Source organism: Strix aluco, chromosome 9 (genome assembly GCF_031877795.1).
Source record: "Strix aluco isolate bStrAlu1 chromosome 9, bStrAlu1.hap1, whole genome shotgun sequence".
NCBI lineage: Eukaryota > Metazoa > Chordata > Aves > Strigiformes > Strigidae > Strix > Strix aluco.
The window spans coordinates 14,032,220-14,052,060 of NC_133939.1; the positions used below are offsets into that span (position 1 = coordinate 14,032,220).

A 19,841-nucleotide genomic window follows, 5' to 3' on the forward strand; every position below is an offset into this window, starting at 1 on the left:
TAGCCCACTGAACTACCTCTGTTTGAGGATACGTCAGTCAGTAAAGGCTTTCACCAGACTCTGCCTACAGCACCTGGAGGCTGACGTACCCTCAGCATGGGCCCTCAGAGTGTCACCAAACTGGACATGCCACCTGCAGCTGGTGGCTGGGAGGATCATGCAGACCTGAGAAAGATGCCCACCACCAATGTGCGACTGGGGCCAACTCCAGATGTAAGCAAGATCCCAGAGTTTCACATTAGGATCTGTCTCTTCAAGAAACATTGGTATAAATCATGATACAAAGGCCCTTTAATTCCTGGTGAAGGTGGGCAGCTGCTGGGCATTATCTGTAGTCTACCAACACCTTCAGGTGTCTCCGGACTCGGGCGAGCGAAGCCTCGCTCACTGCAGTCTGCAGGCAGCACTACACCTGCTTTCTCAGGCAGCCATGGAAGCTGAACCATTTCCTTCTTCTTTTATGGCATTTCTTACGTGGCTTAACAAACAAACACGAACGAGCAGCAGCAGAGAAGACTCTGTTAACAAAGGCCATCGGGTGCTTTTCACAGAGACAGGCACCCAGCACAGCAGAAATCAAAGCAACCGGCTCCCTCACGCGTTTCAGCCGTTCAATGCGATTAATATGGTAAATACCAGCGTTTAACGTGCCTCGCAGCCTGGGCCCCGCTGCCCCTGTAAGGGGTACACAAAGGAACCGGGCAGGCAGGGCGAGCTGCGGAAGTGGCCGAGACCACCGGGCACCCCGGGAAGCGGAGCGGGAACAGCGAGACCCCCCCGCGAGGGGCGGCCACTGCCGGGGCCGGGCCCGAGCCGCCGCCGCAAGGGCGGGCCCGCCGCGCAAGGGCCTGCTGGGAGACGGGCGCCAGCGCGCATGCGCCCCGCCGCCCCCCGCCCCGCTTCGGTCTCTGGTGCCCCCCGAGGGCGGCGGCCGGCGGGGGCGGAGCGGCGGCGCGGGGCGGCTCGCGGGCGTGTGGCGGGGCCGGGCCGCTCCCTTCCCCCCGCGGCGCGCTGCACTGCGCAGGCGGCGGCGCTGCTGGCGCGATGGCGGCCGGGGACGGCGGCGACGAGGTGCGGGTGCTGCAGAACCTCCGGGGGAAGATCTGTAAGTGCGGCGCTGCGGCCGGGGCGGGCGGCGGCCGGGCCTCCGCGCTCAGGCTCCTGTCCCGGCTCCGCCGCTCCTCCTCCTTGCCCGCGGCGGGGCGGGCGGGCGCTCGTGCGGCGGCCGCTGAGGCCGTGGCGCGCGGGGCCGGGCGGGGGGGGGGTAGCCGCTCCTCACGGCGGTGCCCTTCGGGCCGGGCGGTCGGGAGAGCCCCGCCGGCTGGGCGCGGGGGCCCGGGCCGCGCGGCGGCGGCACCGGGAAGGGGCTTTGTGGCGGGCGCGGCCGGCACGTGCTGGCGGGGCCGGGCCGGGGTCTGCGCGGCCCCGGGGCCCGGCGGGCGGGAGCGAGGGAGGGAGCGGCGGGAGGGAGGGAGGGAGACAGGCGGTGGGGCGGCCGAGGGGGCTGGCAAGCACCCGTCGCTCTGAGGGCTTCCTTGAGTCAGCGGGCGAGTAGAAATGCCCCCTCCCGTCCAGACCTCGGGCATCGGAGTCTGTTTGTCAAGCAGAAATTGCGAAATTATTGATGTGCAGGAAGTTGGTGGTAGAGCGTTGTTCTGGAAACGGTCATTAATGCTTCTGTTTCTTTGTGTAGCGTATGTGCGAGTGAGAGGGAGGCAGAGAGAGAGGCTGGTGACTTTATTTTGGTGGTTAGGAAGTGCTGACTAAAAATACCTATACATTCAGTAACGTGGGAAACCAAAGGATGAGCTGGGGAGGAGGCGCCGGGGAGGAAAACAGATAGTGTGGTGCGGCTCGGGAGGACTTCAAAGTAAGTAGGAGAAACAGGATGTGCGGCGGCTTCCTGAAGGGGTATCAAAATACATTCATACAATTCAGATGCAACCCGTTTATTTCCTTTCTCACGCAGTCGATCGGCTTTTTGAGAATGAAGCGAAACAAGTTGTATTGGGCATGGCCCTGGGATTGAGAACGAGTTGTGAAAATCTTCTGAAGGATTAGGTTTGGTGGAGGAATGGAGTCGTGTTTACTTAAGTATTGTCACGCAGTATAGGCTTGAATATGTCTTCAGTAAACAGAAGACTAGGTGATGAAAATAGGAGACTGAAGTATAGCTGGAGGTACTCTTGCTTCAGTGTGTTAGTGATAGGGATTGCCTCTTGAGTAGACAGGGCTGAACACACACTTGCTGAGATTTTACATTGTTAGCAATTATCACAGAAACAATACATGTCAGTTTACCTTCAAAAAAGAATATTGTTAGTTTTGGGGCTAAGGCATTAATTACTGAAGCTGACTTATTTATTGACACTGTTCTGCTTCCTAACTTTTATCATAAGGTTTTTGACAACACTGGACAGCAAAACATTCAAGGAGTTTTACATTTTGTGATACATGAACCTGATAAAAGCTTTCCATTAAGCATTTCAAGACAAAAACCAAAATGTCTCAAGACTTATGTAGAAACTAGTTTATTGTCCCATTTATGTCTTCTGGATTGAGCCTGCAGTTGTATCATAAATTTGAATGTTCAAATACCTGGCAAAAGTAGTGGTACACGGAGGACTCTGACCTGCTTCCTAGGGAATACATAAAAAGTTCATTGTGAAAGATGGACCCATAGGAACTGTAGGAGCCCATTTGGAAAATGAGTGGAAGTAATAGCTGCAATGAAAGATGTGTCTTGTAACAGTGTGAAAATTACTTAGTAAAGCTACTTGTTTCTTCTAACAAAACAAAAACACTGTTTAAAAAAAAAAAAGGAGTCAAGTATCTTGTGGAAGCTTGCAAACCCTAGATGCTCTTATGGCTTTTTTGCACAGTAAATACTGTTTTATTTTCACTTCTTGCTAGTATTTTACTGATGTTTTTTTTTTAGGGGAAAGCTCTCTGAATGAACAATAATAAGCAAATGTAATAATGTAATCTCCCTTGATCTGGAAGGATTAGCAGTAGCAGACCTCAGTTTGGAAAGTTGATGTTCATAGTCTGTAAGAATTCCTTGTAACATTTTTCTTGGAAGTGGAATACATTTCGGTGCCTAAGCTTTGTTGGCATTTAAACTACTACAAGACTTGACACTGACTCATTTTAGATGTATTGCATGAGAGAGTGTGGTAGATTTAACGAGGTAATGTCAGTTCTATGTAATTCTGCATGTATAGAAAACACCATCTGTGGTAAGTTCATACTGTTGTTTTACAATACACAAATAGGTGATAAAATTTAAAGTTGGTGATGTTATACAAATCATCACAACAGATTTGGAATTGAGGCATATACTTACAGGTGGCTTAAATAGCTGTTACATACCTAGCCGTGAAAAAACAGAGCAGGGACACATTTGCAGGCCCTGGTACTTTCTCTGTTTTGTGGGATACCAGTGTTCACAGGAGTCTCCTGCCTCCGGTTTTCAAGAGGCAAGATGAACTGGTCTTACCAGTTTAAGACCCCATAATATTTTTTGAAAATGTGGTATTACACTTTAGCAGGTTTCCACCAGAAATCCACTGAAGGTCTGTCTTTTCTTTATGATGACTCTTTTGTATTGGTGGCTCTATTTTATGTGTCATAGTAATGACAAAAGCGCTTTAGAAAGGTATGGGTATATCACATAGCTTTAGGCATATCCCAGAGTGTAGTGTTTTAAGCTGTATAACTAGCTTCTGTTTTCACTTTATGATGTACAGTGGTATATTTTTAGGTGGTAAGTGATTTTCATTGCTTTGATTTTTGGTGTGTTTACTGAAACCTGCCTTACTGGAGCACTTGGGAAATTACTTTGTCATCTCCCAGAGCTCATTTGACAAAACTCAGGGCGCGTTCTTTTTCAGACTTCTTGCACTGAGTTGTTAACACTGCATGGTTATCTCAGATTATGATGCACAATTAAATCCAATTGTTGTTATGTAGTATGTTTAGTCCTGTGGAGCTTGTGTGCATAAGCGTCTCAATTTCTTTCTTCGGGGTCCCTGTCACAGGATGTACACTAATTGCACACTTAATCACTTAACAGGGGATATTGTGAATAGCATTTATCTATTCCACCTCCTGCTTTTGCGTAGTTTCTGATGCACCTTTAACGGTGAACAAGCTTTAACTTGATGTTTTCATGTAGTGTCTACATTTAAGAAATGATGTGTAGGCAAAGGAGTTTGACAGAACTGTTGGATTTGGTAGGTTGCTCCATTGCTGTTATTACTCACTCATAATATTAAAGTAACATGGGGAGTTTGAATTTATTAGATGATGTACCCCTGAATTCCTATTGCTGTAACACTTGAGTATTTATTAGCATTGTAGCTTTTCTCTTTTGCTTAGGTTTGATCTAATCTTATTTTGAAGTGAGATTTTAACTAGGTATTATATAGAGAACCTAAACAATATTTTCTAAATATATTAAAATCCAAAGCAGTATGCATAATTGGCCAAAGTGTGGGCTTGTTTTTTTTTTTTAATGCTATTACTATGTTTTGTTCTTTTCTCAAAGTAGCTGAGTGACAGTAAAGTTAGTTTAAAAGTTAGTAACTAATTGCAATTATGAACTTCTGCCTTTTCAAAACAGTAAGATTGATGTTTATTATTTTAGTGATGCATTTCATGGTTTGCCTATTGAATTAGGCTGCTGAATGTGTCATGTGAAAATAATTTCTGTATTAAGTTAGTCTGGTGGCCAAACTGGTGAATTGATACAATCAATACAAAATAAGTCTGTTACTGCTGGTGTTGCATCACTTGCACGTTTTACCATTTGAACTGCAAGTTTAACACTATGTAGTTTTAAATGACAGCCTCTGAAAAGAGGCTTGAAATATAGTTCCATAGTCAGATGAAAAAAATTGGCTTAATTTCTCTCTTCTTCCCAAAACAACTTTACTTGGTGTTTCTGACTAACCATTCATACTACCTAGACTTTCTAAACAAACCCTTGGAAAACACTGGTGTACATCTCCTCAGTATACTTCTCTCACTTCTTTCTTTTTTTCCCTCCTTTCAATCCTTTGAACGGTGAAACATATGCAGTCTTCAGAATTAAGAATTACATACTTGATGAATGTACTGAAAATTTAAACATTCAAGCAGATACCTGGTGTTGTTCATACTTGATTTTTATGCAACCATTACAGCCGTAGGTTTTTGAGGAAAAACTAAGACTTAGTGTATCAGTCAAAGACCTGTGCTCCGCCCCCCCCCCCCCCCCCCCCCAGACCACTGTATGGCTGAAAAGGCTCCCACAATCCAACATAGATATTAAGAGGTGTTTGGAAAGATGTGAAATCTCATGCTCTGTACTCTACTGGTTGAGTGCTCTGAGGTTATTTTTAACTCAGAACTGAGAATCATCCCCCCTGCCTCCCAAAAGCCTCAATAAATTTGTCCATGCCTTAAAGCTAAACACTTGGGCTACAAAATAAAAGTTTTTATCTCATTAGAAGATCAAAACTTCTATTTCTTCTATTCCCTTGGGTAGAAAGTTTCTTTCAGTACCGAAAGACTGCAGTATAGTAGACATAAAAATTGTGAATTATGTATAAATATTTAATTTTTACTCTTTTAAGAAAACACAAAACTATAATAATTGCAATTTCCTTTCAAAGTCCACTGTACAGCATCTTTACAGTGCCAGTTAAGTAATGCTGTATCTTAAATATTTTATGTAAAAATAGGATGGTGAAGCTACAGAGTATTAACTAAAAAGTAAAGATTCTTACCAGGAACAACAAACACATACAGTTCATGCTTATCAATTACAAACTACAGTATCAGAAGTTCTCTGGGGATTATTAGCCTCTTTCATGAATTTGTGTTTGTATTTTCTTTAATATATTTTATTAAAATAGCTTTTTTAAGGCAATGTTCAATCTTTGATGCGTTTCTTGGTTCTTCTGCAATATCACAAGGGTAATTTTGAGTTTAGTCTCTTTTTGGAGCCTAATGACGTTAAAAACTGGTTCTGTTCACGTCTCAATCTGTCAATATGAAGTGTGGTGTTTAAAAATAATACATATACTTCCTCCTCTCCCACACCCAAGTTGGTGAAAAGCTCATTGATGCTTCTGAGAGCACAAGTTTTAACTGTGGAAGTTACTCAAGTGTCTGTTCATGCTTTTCCATCAGTGTACATATCCCTGACTTGGAAAACATCATAAATGAAGTTCAGTCGCTGTTCCTGTTAAACCGTCATGTCCTCTGCTCAGATACAGTTGTGGTAGCCTTTCCAATGCCAGGCATTACTTACTTCGCTTTCAAGACTGTAATAATCTGCTTCACAAAAAAGAAGGGGGGGGAGGTCGAGAGAGAGAAAACAAGAGTTCTGATTTTATATCTTAACAGCATAGACAATAAAGCTTACTCCACCATGCTTCATATCTGCATTTTTTTAAAAAGGAAGATATGTATGACACTTCAAATCTAGTTTCAAGCTGTGGAGGTGCTATATTACTGAGACATAAGTAATTAAAACTCAATACTTTGGTGCAGTTTTCATCCTATTACTCTGAATACCTTATGTAGAGTTTAGATAATGTTGATCCCACATTTCAGTGGGAGAGTTATTTCCAGTATCAGGTAAGGATGAACACTACTGTAAAGATCCTAGTTAAGACCTAATGCAAAACACAATTCTGGTTGCCTGTGTTTAAGATAACAAAGTGGAACAGGGACAGAGTCGCTACTCGCTTACTAGTAGCCTCTTATATGAGAGAGTACCAGAAAAGCTTGTCTTGTTTCTGAATAAAAGGTGAAAAGGGTGTGTTTGCTGTCTTCAAAGACATTCAGAGGGGAAGGAAACATCCGGGGGGAGATAACTGTTTAAGCTAAAGGACAGTGTTGCTGTAAATAAATGTAGATGTCTGTGGCATTCAGATTTTGGAAGAGCTTTCCAGTTTGAGCATTGGCAACTGTTTTTAGCTGTAACTGCTTAGAAGTAACCATTTCCGAAAAGGGCTACCTGATGTCCAGCATGTGTTATTGCAGTGGCCTAGACTCAGTACCCAGCTCAGTACCCCCTTTGTATTCCTGTGTTGACAGTCATCCTGTCTCCTTAGAAACTTCCTTTTCTACTTGTTCTTATCTGTGTTTCCTTTAGTCAGTAGGTGATTTGCTCTCTTCTAGTAGACCAGACAGGTAGGAAAAAATAAACAGTACTCATAGCTGAACCTTTGAAAATCTATCAGTCAACTTAAAATCAGCTGTTCATTGTGGAAAATGAAATAAAGACTTGATGGGTAAGTTCTTATTAATCAGCTTCCTTTAGCCAAAGTATTTGCAGAGAAAATACCAAGTGAGCAATAGCTCAGCCAGATCATGTCTTGGTCTTATGACCTAATGCCATATCACCTCAGGCTGCAAGCTTCTCGGATTTAGCAAGCTACCCAGGGTCAAGCCCGAGATGAGCCCTCTCAAGGGAAAGTGCAGGTGCTGCAGGAAGTGGTGTTCGTGAGTCAGTGTGCCGGCCTCTTCCCGTCGACTCTCATTCCACCTGAAGCTGGATGTAGCAATTTCTGTACACTATTGGATCTTAGGAATTGAAAATTAATATGGAAATGCATGCTAACTGAATAGGAAAGTAAATTTTGGACACGCATTGAAACTGTGAAGTTCTTGTGCCTAGTATTTTGTGGGTTTTTCCCTCTCAATATTTACAGTCATTTGTTTTATTTACAGATGACGCCAAACACTTAGTACCCAACAAAATGAGAGATTTTTTCTGTACCATAAACTTGGACCAAGAAGAAGTTTTTCGGACCCAGGTAGTTGAAAAGTCTTTAAGGTAAGCTTAATTTTTAAATGGAGATAAGACTGTCTCAGTTCAAACAAAACCAAGATATGTATCAATGTGCATGTGCTTTTTATTATACCTCTTTAAAGTGAGAGCTGACTTGTGGCAACTACTCAGAAATGTTATAGCAATGTGTAAATTGTGAGAGTAGTTGAAAGAAGATAGAATTGAGGCTTGTGAGTAGTATGTTACTTTTAAAATGAAGCATGCTTAACATATTTCACTATTACTTTATTCTGTTAGGTTGGGCAGCATAACATTCTTTTTCTTGCCAGGTTGTTTTCAAGGGAAAGCAAGCTGCTTGTTAATTGCTCTCCATGTCATTTCCTACTTATGACATGCAGTTGGTCTGTATTGGTGGAATTCTGCTTTTAGTATCTGTCTTGTAAAACCTGTTTCTAGAATGAAGGAACCAGAGATTTTCCATGTATAGTTTTGTGTGCTGTGGGATGTCCCCCTGACCAGGCCTTGTTCTCTCCTGAGTTGTTGTTTTGGGAACTGTAACCTGTACTCACACAGGATGGCTTGCTTTGCCTCCCTGAGCAGCACTTAACTGTTGATTCTGCTACTTAGAGCCTTAAAAGCAATCAGACAAAAAAATCATGATAACATAGCTGTAGCAGTGTAGGCGCTTTGTCTCAAAACTCTGAAGTTCACTGATGATCCATACTGAAGCATCATTGCAGCTGTGTTGTTCAGAATATCTGAGTGACAGTTTGTTATCTGGAGGTGACATTAAACCTTCCTTGTAAAACCCAGAAAGCCTGTTCAAACTCTTGCATTTTTTACTATTTCTTGATGTTTTCCAGTGGTTTTATTGTTAGTGTTTATTCTTTGAGCCATCTCTCTAAATGTTTCCAGGTGAGGAACAGCATACTGCTTATATGACAAACTGAAATAGGGAATTTTACTTCTTCAAAACATCATTTTAAAGCCTCGTGCTTCTGCATGAAAAGCAAACACCATATACATGCAACCAGAAACAAATATTTTGCTCATATTCCTGATCTGTAACTGCTATAGTCAGATCCAGAAAACTTTCAGAATATAACTGGCTGCCATTGAGATGGATTACCAAACTCAATTGAGTAATCCTTCAGAGAAGAATGTTAAAGAAACTGTATTAATAAAGCAGAAACTTAAAATTTCCCCTTCAAATAAGAAGGGGATGGGAAGAAGGGAACCCAACTTACCTTTTTAAAAGAAAGACTTTGCTGTCTGATTTTTGACATGTTAATAATTGAAACCCTAAAAGTTACTACTATGCTTAGCAACAAGACTTATTACAATTAATGTCTGTTTATGCAGACATTCTTACTATATTCTGTTTAATAATTCTTAAACTTATATACTTTAATCACCTGATAGTAAAAGAAGTATTAATTGCATAGTAAAACATTTGATAAAATAAATCACCTGAGATTCATCAATTTTTTTTTAAAAAAAGTACTCAAGTTTAACTGAAACTTGATTAAATCAAACAATCCCATTAGCACTTTACAGAAGAAAGGAAGAAGAATCTCACTCTAACAAAATACCAATTTGGGGGAGTGTTAAGTGATGCACATGCACCCTCCCCCTCAGATGGAGAATTTTTCAGGTGATACGAAGTTAATATTTCGAAGTTGAGAATTTTATTAAGAGTTAGTGTTCTGAATCACTCTTTGCCCATAGGTGCCTTTCTGTCTTCACTGACTGCGTAGGGAACGCTTTCATCCTCTGAATTATTGCTGGGTTGTTAGATTCACAGCATGAGTAGGGCTCCCTACAAACTGATGAAATGTAATAAAATAAGTCATCCTCTGTTAGCAGCAACCAGAGTTGGATACTTACACTTGATTACTAGTGTGTATGCAGTTATGAAGGCTGATTCTTGTTCCAGAAACGTAATTATACCATCTTGTGCTAGAATACCGTACTAACCTAGAGGTACTGGAAGGGAAGATGAAAGCTCTGATCTCTTATTAGTCCGAAAACTTTATAAATTGCTTTTTAGTATGGTGTAGTACAGTATAATTTTAGTAATAAATAGAACTTGAAATTTAATTGTTTTGTTTTATATTACTTGCTTGCTTTTTCTTTCGCACGCAATTCACAGTCTGTTTCTGGCACTGTATTCTGGGTTGCAAATTTATACTAGCTATACTCTAAATTGTATTCTATGAATATCCGCTAGTTAAATGCCTGTGGAAGTAATTATCACTAGCATTAAAATGATCTTTGACTATAGTGATCAAAAACTAATGAAGAAATGTATTTTTAAAACGTGCAAATAGGTTTGGACTTTTGCCAGCACTGGGATATTGTTAGAGTGCAGATATGAAGCAAATGACTTTTCAAAGTTAGAAAAAACACGAATTAATACTGAGGTGAAAGAAGGGTATTTTGACTAAAGACTCAAGAAGTATTTCGTGGTGTGGTGTGGGATTTCTGTGGATTCTGAAGAAACAAACTTTTTTGCCTTGGAAAGTGTAAAGAACATCTGTGAGCCTCCTCAAATATGGTCAAATATGAGGAATTGGGGAGGGTTTGTGGTATGTGTGTGTTGCATTTTTTTTTTATTTAAACTAAATTCAGTCTCTTTTTTTCAAATTGAACTTTGTGTGAATGCAAGGTTATAGCAAAAATTTATTCTCTTGTTGATATAACTGTAGATTTTATCAAATGATAGATCTAGGGGCATTGGTCAGTTTCTGCATAGAACTGCCAGTTAAATGTGGAAAGGAAAGGAAGAGCAAACGCATATGTCGCATATTTAAACTTAATCTCCTGTATTACTGTAATCCAGTTCTTCCTGTATGACAGTCTGGTCTCCCTTCGAATTAGCACTGTCTTCTAATTTTGTATCTGTCACAGTCTTTAAAGTTCTTGCATCAAAGTCGCAAATGAAAGTACTAAACTGACTGAATCCCTGAGGAACAGGTTGAGTAAGTTCTCCATTTTAATTATTCCTCATTGGTATAACCTATTGTACCCCTTCAGCCAGTTCTGTATCCACCTAAGAATTTCTTTACTAATCCTTTGTACTGTGCACCTTGGATTTTCTCTCCGTGCCTCATACTTTGCTAAAGAACAATCAACAACTGGTTCATAAGGCAGTGGTGTTGATCTGTGAAAGGAAAAAATTATCAACATGAACAATGCATTATCTTCTATTTATGCTCATAATATTGACCTGCTCTTTCTTGCCTAATCTGAGACTTCATGTAATGTTGAGATCAAAATAATGATTGTTAGTGGTTGATCATTCGGGGGGGATATAGTTGTGATGTTTGCTCTCTTTAGCCATAGTGTATGGCTGCTAAATAGGTTTTTGGAAATCTCTACTAAGAGTCTCCATCTCAGACTAATTGTCTGATTATAATTGGATGCATAGTGTTATACAGATTCAGCAAGAATAGGGACTTAACACCTAGTGATACACAGAAGTTGCTATTGTATGTCGTGGTCTAGCATTCTCCTTAGGATGTCTGACTGAAGCTGAGTTAATAGCAGTTTCCCTTGATGCCAGTGCCAGCTAGTTCACCCACTGTTCACTCTTTCTGCTGTAATATCTCTTTGTACTGGTGCAACTAATATTTGTAGCTGTTAAGGGGAGCCATATCATGGAATTGACCCAAGTTTAAGATAAGCCTTTGTTTCATCTTTTTTGGTCTGAGTTACTGTGTCAATACAATTAAAATGAGCAACCAAGGTAATAAGGAAATGGAGGCTGCTTAGGGCTGCACTGCTGCTAAAGGTAATGCTTGTGAATTTATACCTTTAGTGGTAGTGCTGACAAGAAGAACCCAGTCCTTGAAATCAAAGCTGGATTTGTTGGCTTTGAAAATTAAAAAAAAAAAAAAAAGCTGAAAAACCACAAGCAAACTTTTCAACTGAGAATTCTTAAATTATTTCTTAGTGTAGTGCAGACTAATACTGATTTGTCTGCTTTGAAGCTGAAGGTATAGGGTCCGTGTTTGAACAAAAGGAACATTTTCACTTCTGAAATTCCTCCAGTTACAGCTCTTGTTTGTAAAAATCAGTTCTAGGAATTTGGAATGCCAGATTTTTCACCTATGTTTTTTCCCTACTTTTTAAGTTAGTTATCAGGTCTTCTCTTATTTTTAACTTATTTAATGAACCATTGGTCCTTTAGCATTTGGTGGGTTTTCTGTAATTATTTTGGAGGGAAGAGGATAGGGATGATACCCTCTTCTTCCTGGTATCCTTTTGGGTAGGTAATACTATGAGCTCATTGTTCCAAACATAAGTATATTTGTATTAGTTTAATAAAGTATTGTAGCAGTACAGTGTCAGAAAGGTACTTTACAGGGAAACAAAAAAACCCCACTTCGTTTCTGAGTTTGGTATGACTGTCATCACAGTACTCTTCTGTAGAAGGAAAGCAGAGACTGAAATTAGTTTCATGAAGCTGCACACTTTTCCCTGCTGATGTTAATTGTAGTTAAAAGTATTTTAAGTCTTTAAGAATCCAGGAGTTCTGAAATAGCAGGGTTTGTTTTGTGGATGCACTTCATTGCCAGAATTCACAACTTGCAGTGACACAAAAAACTGGTTTTGTTCAGTCTTGAAATACAACATTCTGACTATTGGCTATGATTGCATCAATACGTACTCCTTAACGGAAGTATAAATTCCTTCAGTGAAGATACCAATACATTGTGTGACGTGTCTAACAGAGGAACTCAGAGTCTTTCTACATAGAGGTCCCTGCAAATGGCAGTTAAGTAGGGTGAACTGTAAACATTGGACTTCCTTAGATAGAGAAATGGGGTGACCATTTCAGCATGTGAAGAACATGTATTTGAGATTAACATTTCTTCACTGTTGTGTTTTATAGTTGCTAATGTTTATGGCTTCTTTTCACAGGTCTGAATCTCCGAGCATCAGATTTGACACAGAAGTTAGAGCTAAGCAAATGTCAGTTAGTGAAGTAATTCCTAAGTTGTGTTTTGATGTAATTTAATTATGTACTGAGTGAAAAAAGAGAAACATAAAACTTGTGTCTCAGGAAGTCATTGGGGGTGGGTAGAGAACCAACTAGAATAATTTCAAGACAGAAAAATAGAATGGAAATCGCAGAGGAGACAACACTTCGTGTGCACTCTTTTTTTTTGAACATATATGAGGCATTCATGAAGTTTTATCTTGCAGTGTTACCGTATGTTCTGTAATGAAATGGTTGTGGATAACTTTGATAGATGAGTATAGTTCTAAAGGCCAAGGTTTGGGACTGCAGTAAAAAATTAGCATTTTAGTGTTTGTCTTCTGTGTAAATTACATAAAGTGTTTTTCTATTTTAACTTTCAGTCTTTCTTTTCAGCCCTTATTTTGGGGAAGAGTTTTACTTTGAGATTCCAAGGACGTTCCAGTGGTTGTCCTTCTACATTTATGATAAAAGTGTTTTACAAAAAGACCTGCGTATAGGTAAGTTCTGGGATACTGCCTGTATCTTGCATAACGTTTGGTTATTTTCAGTATCATCTGTAGTATTAAGGATACAATTATTAAAGTGATGCCTTTTTCAAAACATAGTATATAGTGTACTTAAACTACATATTCCTTTAAAGTTTGAAGAGCAGGAATTTGTTTCCTTGCTTTAGTTGATTATACTAAAATATATTTTAGGCTAATAGGACATTTCATAGTCTTATAGTCTCAATAAGTTTTTTAAAATTCTATTTGTTTTTTCTCCACTTCTGTTTCATTGGATTACTTGAATAATTGTTACTGCCTGTAGGTCTTTTAAAGAATGAGTTCTGGAATAATTCCACAGTAATTGCAATTGTGGAATAATTCTTAAAACTATTTATAGATTTTTTTTTTTTTTTTTTTCTGTCAGTGCAACCTGTAACTTTGTGACTTAGAAGTCGCTGCAAAATGCATTATGTAGCTTAGGTGAAAAATTGCAGGAGGTGGATCCCCCCTCCCCAGCATAGCAGCTGCTATTTGGATATAGTTTCTATAAAGAAGTAATCGAAGAAGGCTTCACGTTACTTAAATTGAGGAAGGAAATAATTTGCACCAGGATGCCAGATAATTTGGTATAATAACAGCTTTCCAAATAGCAATCAGGAGAGTAAAAGGCATCTACCTTCAGTTTCCTATTTAAACATTCTTCAACACCATTACTGTTCTTTCAAATCTTTATTATGTTATTTCCAACCACAAGTGTGTTCTTTATTTTACATAATCTTGTTGTTAGTGATATCCAAGATAACACATGGTAATTAATTTAATTTGGCTTTATATAAACTATTTTTTTGCTTTACTTATGCTTCATGTTCCTTGTTTCCATAAGCTTTTCATATAGTAGCATAAGCGTAAAAAAACCATAAAAGATTTTAAACAAAAATCAAACTTCAAATCTATTTAAATATTTGTCCTATTCAGATGAATCCTTATGCTTATCTCTCCCTGTCCCCCTCCCTCAGGAAAGGTGTCAATCAAAAAAGAAGATTTATGCAGCTACACAGGAAAAGAGAACTGGTTTATGCTTCAACCTGTTGATTCTAATTCAGAGGTTCAGGTAACTATTAAATTGCACGTTTACTTTTTTAAATTAGTAATAGATAAGGGCATTAATGGTAGAAGTTTATATTGGACTGCAGATAGAGGTTAACATCTGTCTAATTCTCGTGGGACAGTTGTGTCTTTCAGCTTGATTAGAGAACAATGCATATTCTATATTTCTAAACTGGCTGTATTGCTCATGATACTTAAAACTGGCAGAAGAATTGAAGCAACTGTTTGGAAAATGTCTCAATGGTACTTTGATGTCTAAAATCATTGCAAGACAAGCTATCTACATGAGACGGGGATGATTTAGGAAACTACGGAATCATTTTTTTAGTCAGTTTTGTGTTATCGGAAATTATGACTAATTATATGACACAAAATAGTTAAAGTCTCCCAAACCGTAGGTACTTGTGCTGTGCTCATTTATCTTATTTTGAAATACTTTCTGCATTCAGTATCAAGTAACTTGCACTTCAGAGTTGTATTTTGGTCTGTGGTTCAAGTTCTTCTGACAGGATTGTTCCAGTAGTGTAAAAATGAGATGGCTCTAGACGTTGTAGCAATTCCCTTTTTGGCTTGAGGAAGTAAACCAAACAGTATTCTTGAGAATCTCTTATCCTTGTTGCTGTGATAAACAATTTATTAGATTTTAATAGTTTTTTCAGATTTGCCTAAGGGAAAAAGTCTTGAACTTGGCAGTGTTTGTATTTTTCTAGTAACTTGGAAGTCTCTGGGTAGGGAGAATGCTGTCTACTTTTACAAGAGGTGAATGTGCACAGAATTCTCAAAAAAACGCATGTTGTTTTCCAGGATTAATCGTCTATGAGTCTTAAGTTAGGCATACAGTTGTTGGATGTATAACAGGGCATGCAATTGCTTTACATGGAGACAGATTTTCAAAACATCTGAATACCACTTTCTCTTATCTGTTGAAAATCAGTCCTTGTTCAGTTAGGATAGAATATAATAGCATAGTTCAGTTGGAAGTGACCTACAGATCATTTAGTTCAACTGCGAATTGTCTCGTTCTTCTTCAATTCTTCCATCTAATTACTCTGAATATTCTAGAAAGTCTTTTACAGATATAAACTGAAATGCAGTTTCTGCTTTGACTTAAATATTGCCATGCTTGCTATGTTTTTTCCTCAGTCATAAAAATGTATTCTGACAAAAAGTAATCTTTCATTCAATACAATGTAAGTATGAAAACTCGATTAAAGTATTCCGTTAATAGAATTTAGCAATTTCTTACATATTAGAAATAAAAAGTTATTAATTTTCCATAGCTTTGTAGCTCACAGTGGAATGTAAGCTCTTACCAATAGTTTTCTATGGCTGGGACACGTGTAGAGCACTCTCCTCATGACACTTCCATTGAAGGATGACCTTTTCTGCTAAGGTGTCTGCTCCTCATGTTAGTCTTTCCTTGAGTTAGGGCATTTGGGTAGGTTTCTCCTCTATTTCGCTTCCTTTTTCCAGGAAATCTGTAAGAGCAGAGCTGAGACCAGTTCTAATCTGCCAGATTTGGCTGAAATGTTGTTGGTTTGGATGTGCCATAACATACTGAAATATATTCCTAGGAGATTCCCAAGATTATTGATGGGATATGGGTAAAAATAGCAGGCTTTCACATAGTGTACATGCAGAAAAAGTTCACAAATGTTTATAAAGCTTGATAACAGTTTTTGGGGAAAAAAATTGTTTTCAGATGTGCTCTTCTCCTTATGGCACCATACATGTAGTTGACATTTTTTCTTCTAGTTCCCTCCATGTGAGTGTTTCCAGAATTTGTGATGGGTGCAAGGCAGTAGGATGGCTTTAAAGTGTTTTGTGTTCCTTGGCCTATACAGGACACATTGCAGTTTGCTTGATAGGGGTTTTGTTGGTTTTTTTTTTCCTTAAATCTTGATTTGTTTCAAAAAAACATGTACTTTCTGTGTACCAGTGATCTGTTATTCATACAGGCTAACTTTGCTATAATGAGCAGCCTGTATATCAGGTACATTAGTGCTGGAAGTGCATATTGAATATTGTATACAGCTTGTAGATGTACAAAATCCACATGAAGTCATAAGCTCTTTGGCACTGACTGTTGTCATCTTCACTAATAAGTGTATCTTGGATTTTTTTTTTTCTTTACAGTTCATCAGTTCTTATAGTCTCTACAGGAAATTGTCAGCTCTACCTTGGTAGGACAATGAAAGTATCACAGGAAGACATTTGAGTTCATTAATAACTTCGTTTCTAGAAAGGCTTAAAAGTATATTAAATGTAACATTTTGTCTTCTGTGGAATTACCAAGAATTAAACTTGCCGATTCCTGAAACGGTCTTACTTGTAATGAATTCAGGACTTCTCTAGGGTCATGATCCACTCCTAATGCAGAAGCTGTAGACCAGTCATTTTCTCTTCTGGTTCTACAGCTCTGTACATACAGGTAGTCTGAAGTGGAGGTGATAAATTCAGCAGAGTAAAAGCATTATGTGCTTGAGTGAATATAAGTTTTTGGTGAAATAAGGGTGATGCGTATTTCCTTTCAAGTGTGCATGGGAGAAGAGTAGCTTCTGCCCAGCCATTGAAAGTGTGTAAAAATTACTTTGATTTTTAGAAGGCATCTGCTCTGTGTTTTGATCTCAGCTGGTTTTTTTTTGTTTTGCTGCTGTTTACAATATTATGAGTGGATATTCATCTTGTTTTCTTAAAACATTTTCCTTTGTCCACTATTTCTTGAAAAGTGTACATGAATGTGGCAATACTAAACAAGTAAAGTAGCATTTGAAAAGTTGAGTGGAACAGACCATATTTAACTGAAGCTGGTGCAAACTTGTTAATACATGTGTATTAAAAATCTTCGTGTTTCCTAAAATGCAGATAGCTGTAGCATGCTAATAAAGTTCTTGGGATTGCTTGCCCCCCCCACCCCCCCCTTTAAAAAAAAAAAATCTTCATTTAGCTGGTTTGAAATGAGGTCATTTTGTTAAACATGCCCTTGATCTTTATGTTATTCACTGTAAGAAACATTTTGTAGAGATTTGATCTATGCTTGCAAAATACATTGATAAGGTCAAAATCTTTTGCGCACTTCTAAGGTTTTTGAAGGTAAGTTTAACTTTCACTGTTCTCTTCTTTAAAATTGATAGAATTTATAATTACTGAAGTAATGTACTCTGAATAGATTTGCCTGGTGTTCATGTAGAATGTGTAAATTTGGAAAAAATGGAGATGGAGCCTCAAGCCAGCTTGTAGATTGCTGGTGGCTCAGATCTCTAACCCTAGGAAAGAAGAAAGGTCTGGGTAAAGTAAACCTTGTGGGATATGTGAGTTGAACGAATATTCCTGGTGCTAAGGAACTGTTGGCATTACATAGTGCTAGAAGCTCAGTGTGCTAAGATGTACATTTCAGGAATGTGGCATATGTTTGCTCTACTTTAGAATGGGAAAGCTGATGGAAGCTGATAGAACCTGTATTTGCTGTGTAGAGACATTTTTGCAGTAAGCGCACAGAATTAACAATTCAGTACTAAATGTGGGAATATTATGTTATTTGTGGAGTAATCTACAGCCCCAGTTTTACTTTCCATGAGCCCCAAGGACTTTAGTTTACCAGAGATGTTTGAGTGGATAACCTGGGTTATTTTAGTGGGGTCTTTTTGGTGTTTTTTTAATTAAAGTTCTCTTAACTTCTGGCTTAGAATTTTGTTCTTCTACTTATGTTGACACTGTGTATGGCATAAAGATGATCTTTCTTATTCTTGCAAATTCACTACTTCAGTTGTGATATTTGTTCCATTGAGTTGGGGGAAGTGGAAGGAAGAAGACGGAGAGTTCAAGAGAAGTACTGTAATCTAGAGTTTCTGACATTGAGGGAGGAACTGGAAAATAACTGTTAGGCAGTTCTAACTCTATTCAAATGCCACCACTACCCTCAGTAACTTTCCCAAACGTCAACTACCCTTCAGATGAAAGAGTATGCATCTCCTCCAAGGTTTTATGAAGGAAACTAAGGCTGTCAAAGTTACTTTGTGGTAGACTTGGAACAGTAGTGTGATTCTGTATATGGAATGTGGGCACAGTGTATGAGTACCTGTTGGCATAAATATTTAAAATACAGTTGCTAGCCCAGTTTTCACTTAAGAGCTTTAGAAAACCAGAAAATTTGTATTTATTAGGGATACTTGTAATATTTCATAGTGTGGAAATGATCAAAATATTGAAACTGAGGAGAAAAAAACTCTTAAAATACAGTGTTAAAAGGTAGTAGTAATTCTAAAACCAAAACTGTGTAACTAAATTGGTTGTGTAGTTCTGAAGTTTGGGTTGGTGATTTGGGCACTCTGGTTTTGGCTTCTTTGTTACTATGTGAATCTTGGCCATGTGATCAACAGCACCATCATCCTCTAGTCAGTATCTGAAAATTGATTGTTAATCCATTTGTAAAGTTAAAATGGTACCTACCTGCCTTTCAACAACCTTGAGATCTACAGATGAAAAGTGTGTTCACATAAAGTGCGCTGCTTATTTATGGTGTAAGAATAGCTGATTTCTCTTTGTTTTGAACTAAAACCTGGTTGCATATTATATCAAAAGTTCTGATACAGATCTGTAGATCAGCCAGGAAACCATTGTGCTGCTCTCAACAAACAAAACAACAAAATGTACCCAAAGCTCCATACATGGCAGGGAAATATTTACTTGGAGTCATATTTCTGTAGCCATCCTGATGCTGAGTTTTGAACAAACTGCATCTATAGATAGTTCTCAGGAGCAGTAAACTTGCTGTTTTACTCCTGATCAGTGTAGAATACAGGATTGGGGGGGGGGGGGGGCAGGGTGGAGGTTAAAGCAAGAAGATGTTTAAGCCATTTACAAGGTCTGCCCTACTAAAACTAGTTAAGTCAGCTATTACAATAAATACTACTAATGTTGTCTTTTCATCTGTCATTCAAAAACTTTGCCTTGTAAGGCTGTTGGCATGCTTCTCAGTATCTTCTTTTTATCCTGTAAATCTATTTTTGTAATTGAGTTTCTCTGCTTGACAAATATTTTTTTAATATACCTGTGTTCCAATCCATGTAGAAACAGTTTGCAAAACACTTGGCAGACATCCCAAAATAGTTACATTTAAAACTTCCTTATAAAAGAAACTTTACTTCTCCTCCCACCTGATGCAGAGAGAAACACAGCCCTTGCCCCGGGGGATTTACAATAAAAACATTTCAGTTTTATGTCAGAACATAAGTACTATAGAAATGTGTGCAAGGTCAGCTAAGGGTTTTAAGTTTAATTTTAGTGTTGTACAGCAAAATTGTAGTTCAAATTATAGCTTGCTTCCTTTGCCACACTTTAAAATTACCTTCCAGGTCCCTTCCCTAAGAACTGTAATTGTGGACAGACCAGTGTCAAAGAGTACTAAGGAGAACGTGGTTTAGAGCAAAGACTGTGTCAGTGTCTGGTTGTCTTAGATGTGAAAACCAGCACA

The 19,841-nt window shown here is 38.8% G+C and overlaps 1 protein-coding gene across 2 annotated transcripts in view; it reads left to right on the forward strand.

Annotated features, from left to right (window-relative positions):
- Positions 1–968: 968 nt before the first annotated feature.
- Positions 969–19,841, forward strand: part of RASA2 (RAS p21 protein activator 2) — a 51,227-nt gene continuing 32,354 nt past the window's right edge. For both annotated transcript variants that reach the window (XM_074833786.1, XM_074833787.1), the window contains exons 1-4: positions 969–1,105; positions 7,726–7,831; positions 13,167–13,270; positions 14,278–14,372. In XM_074833786.1, the coding sequence (XP_074689887.1) occupies positions 1,045–1,105; positions 7,726–7,831; positions 13,167–13,270; positions 14,278–14,372 (366 nt within the window). In that variant the 5' untranslated portion in view covers positions 969–1,044. The remainder of the gene's footprint in view (positions 1,106–7,725; positions 7,832–13,166; positions 13,271–14,277; positions 14,373–19,841) is intronic.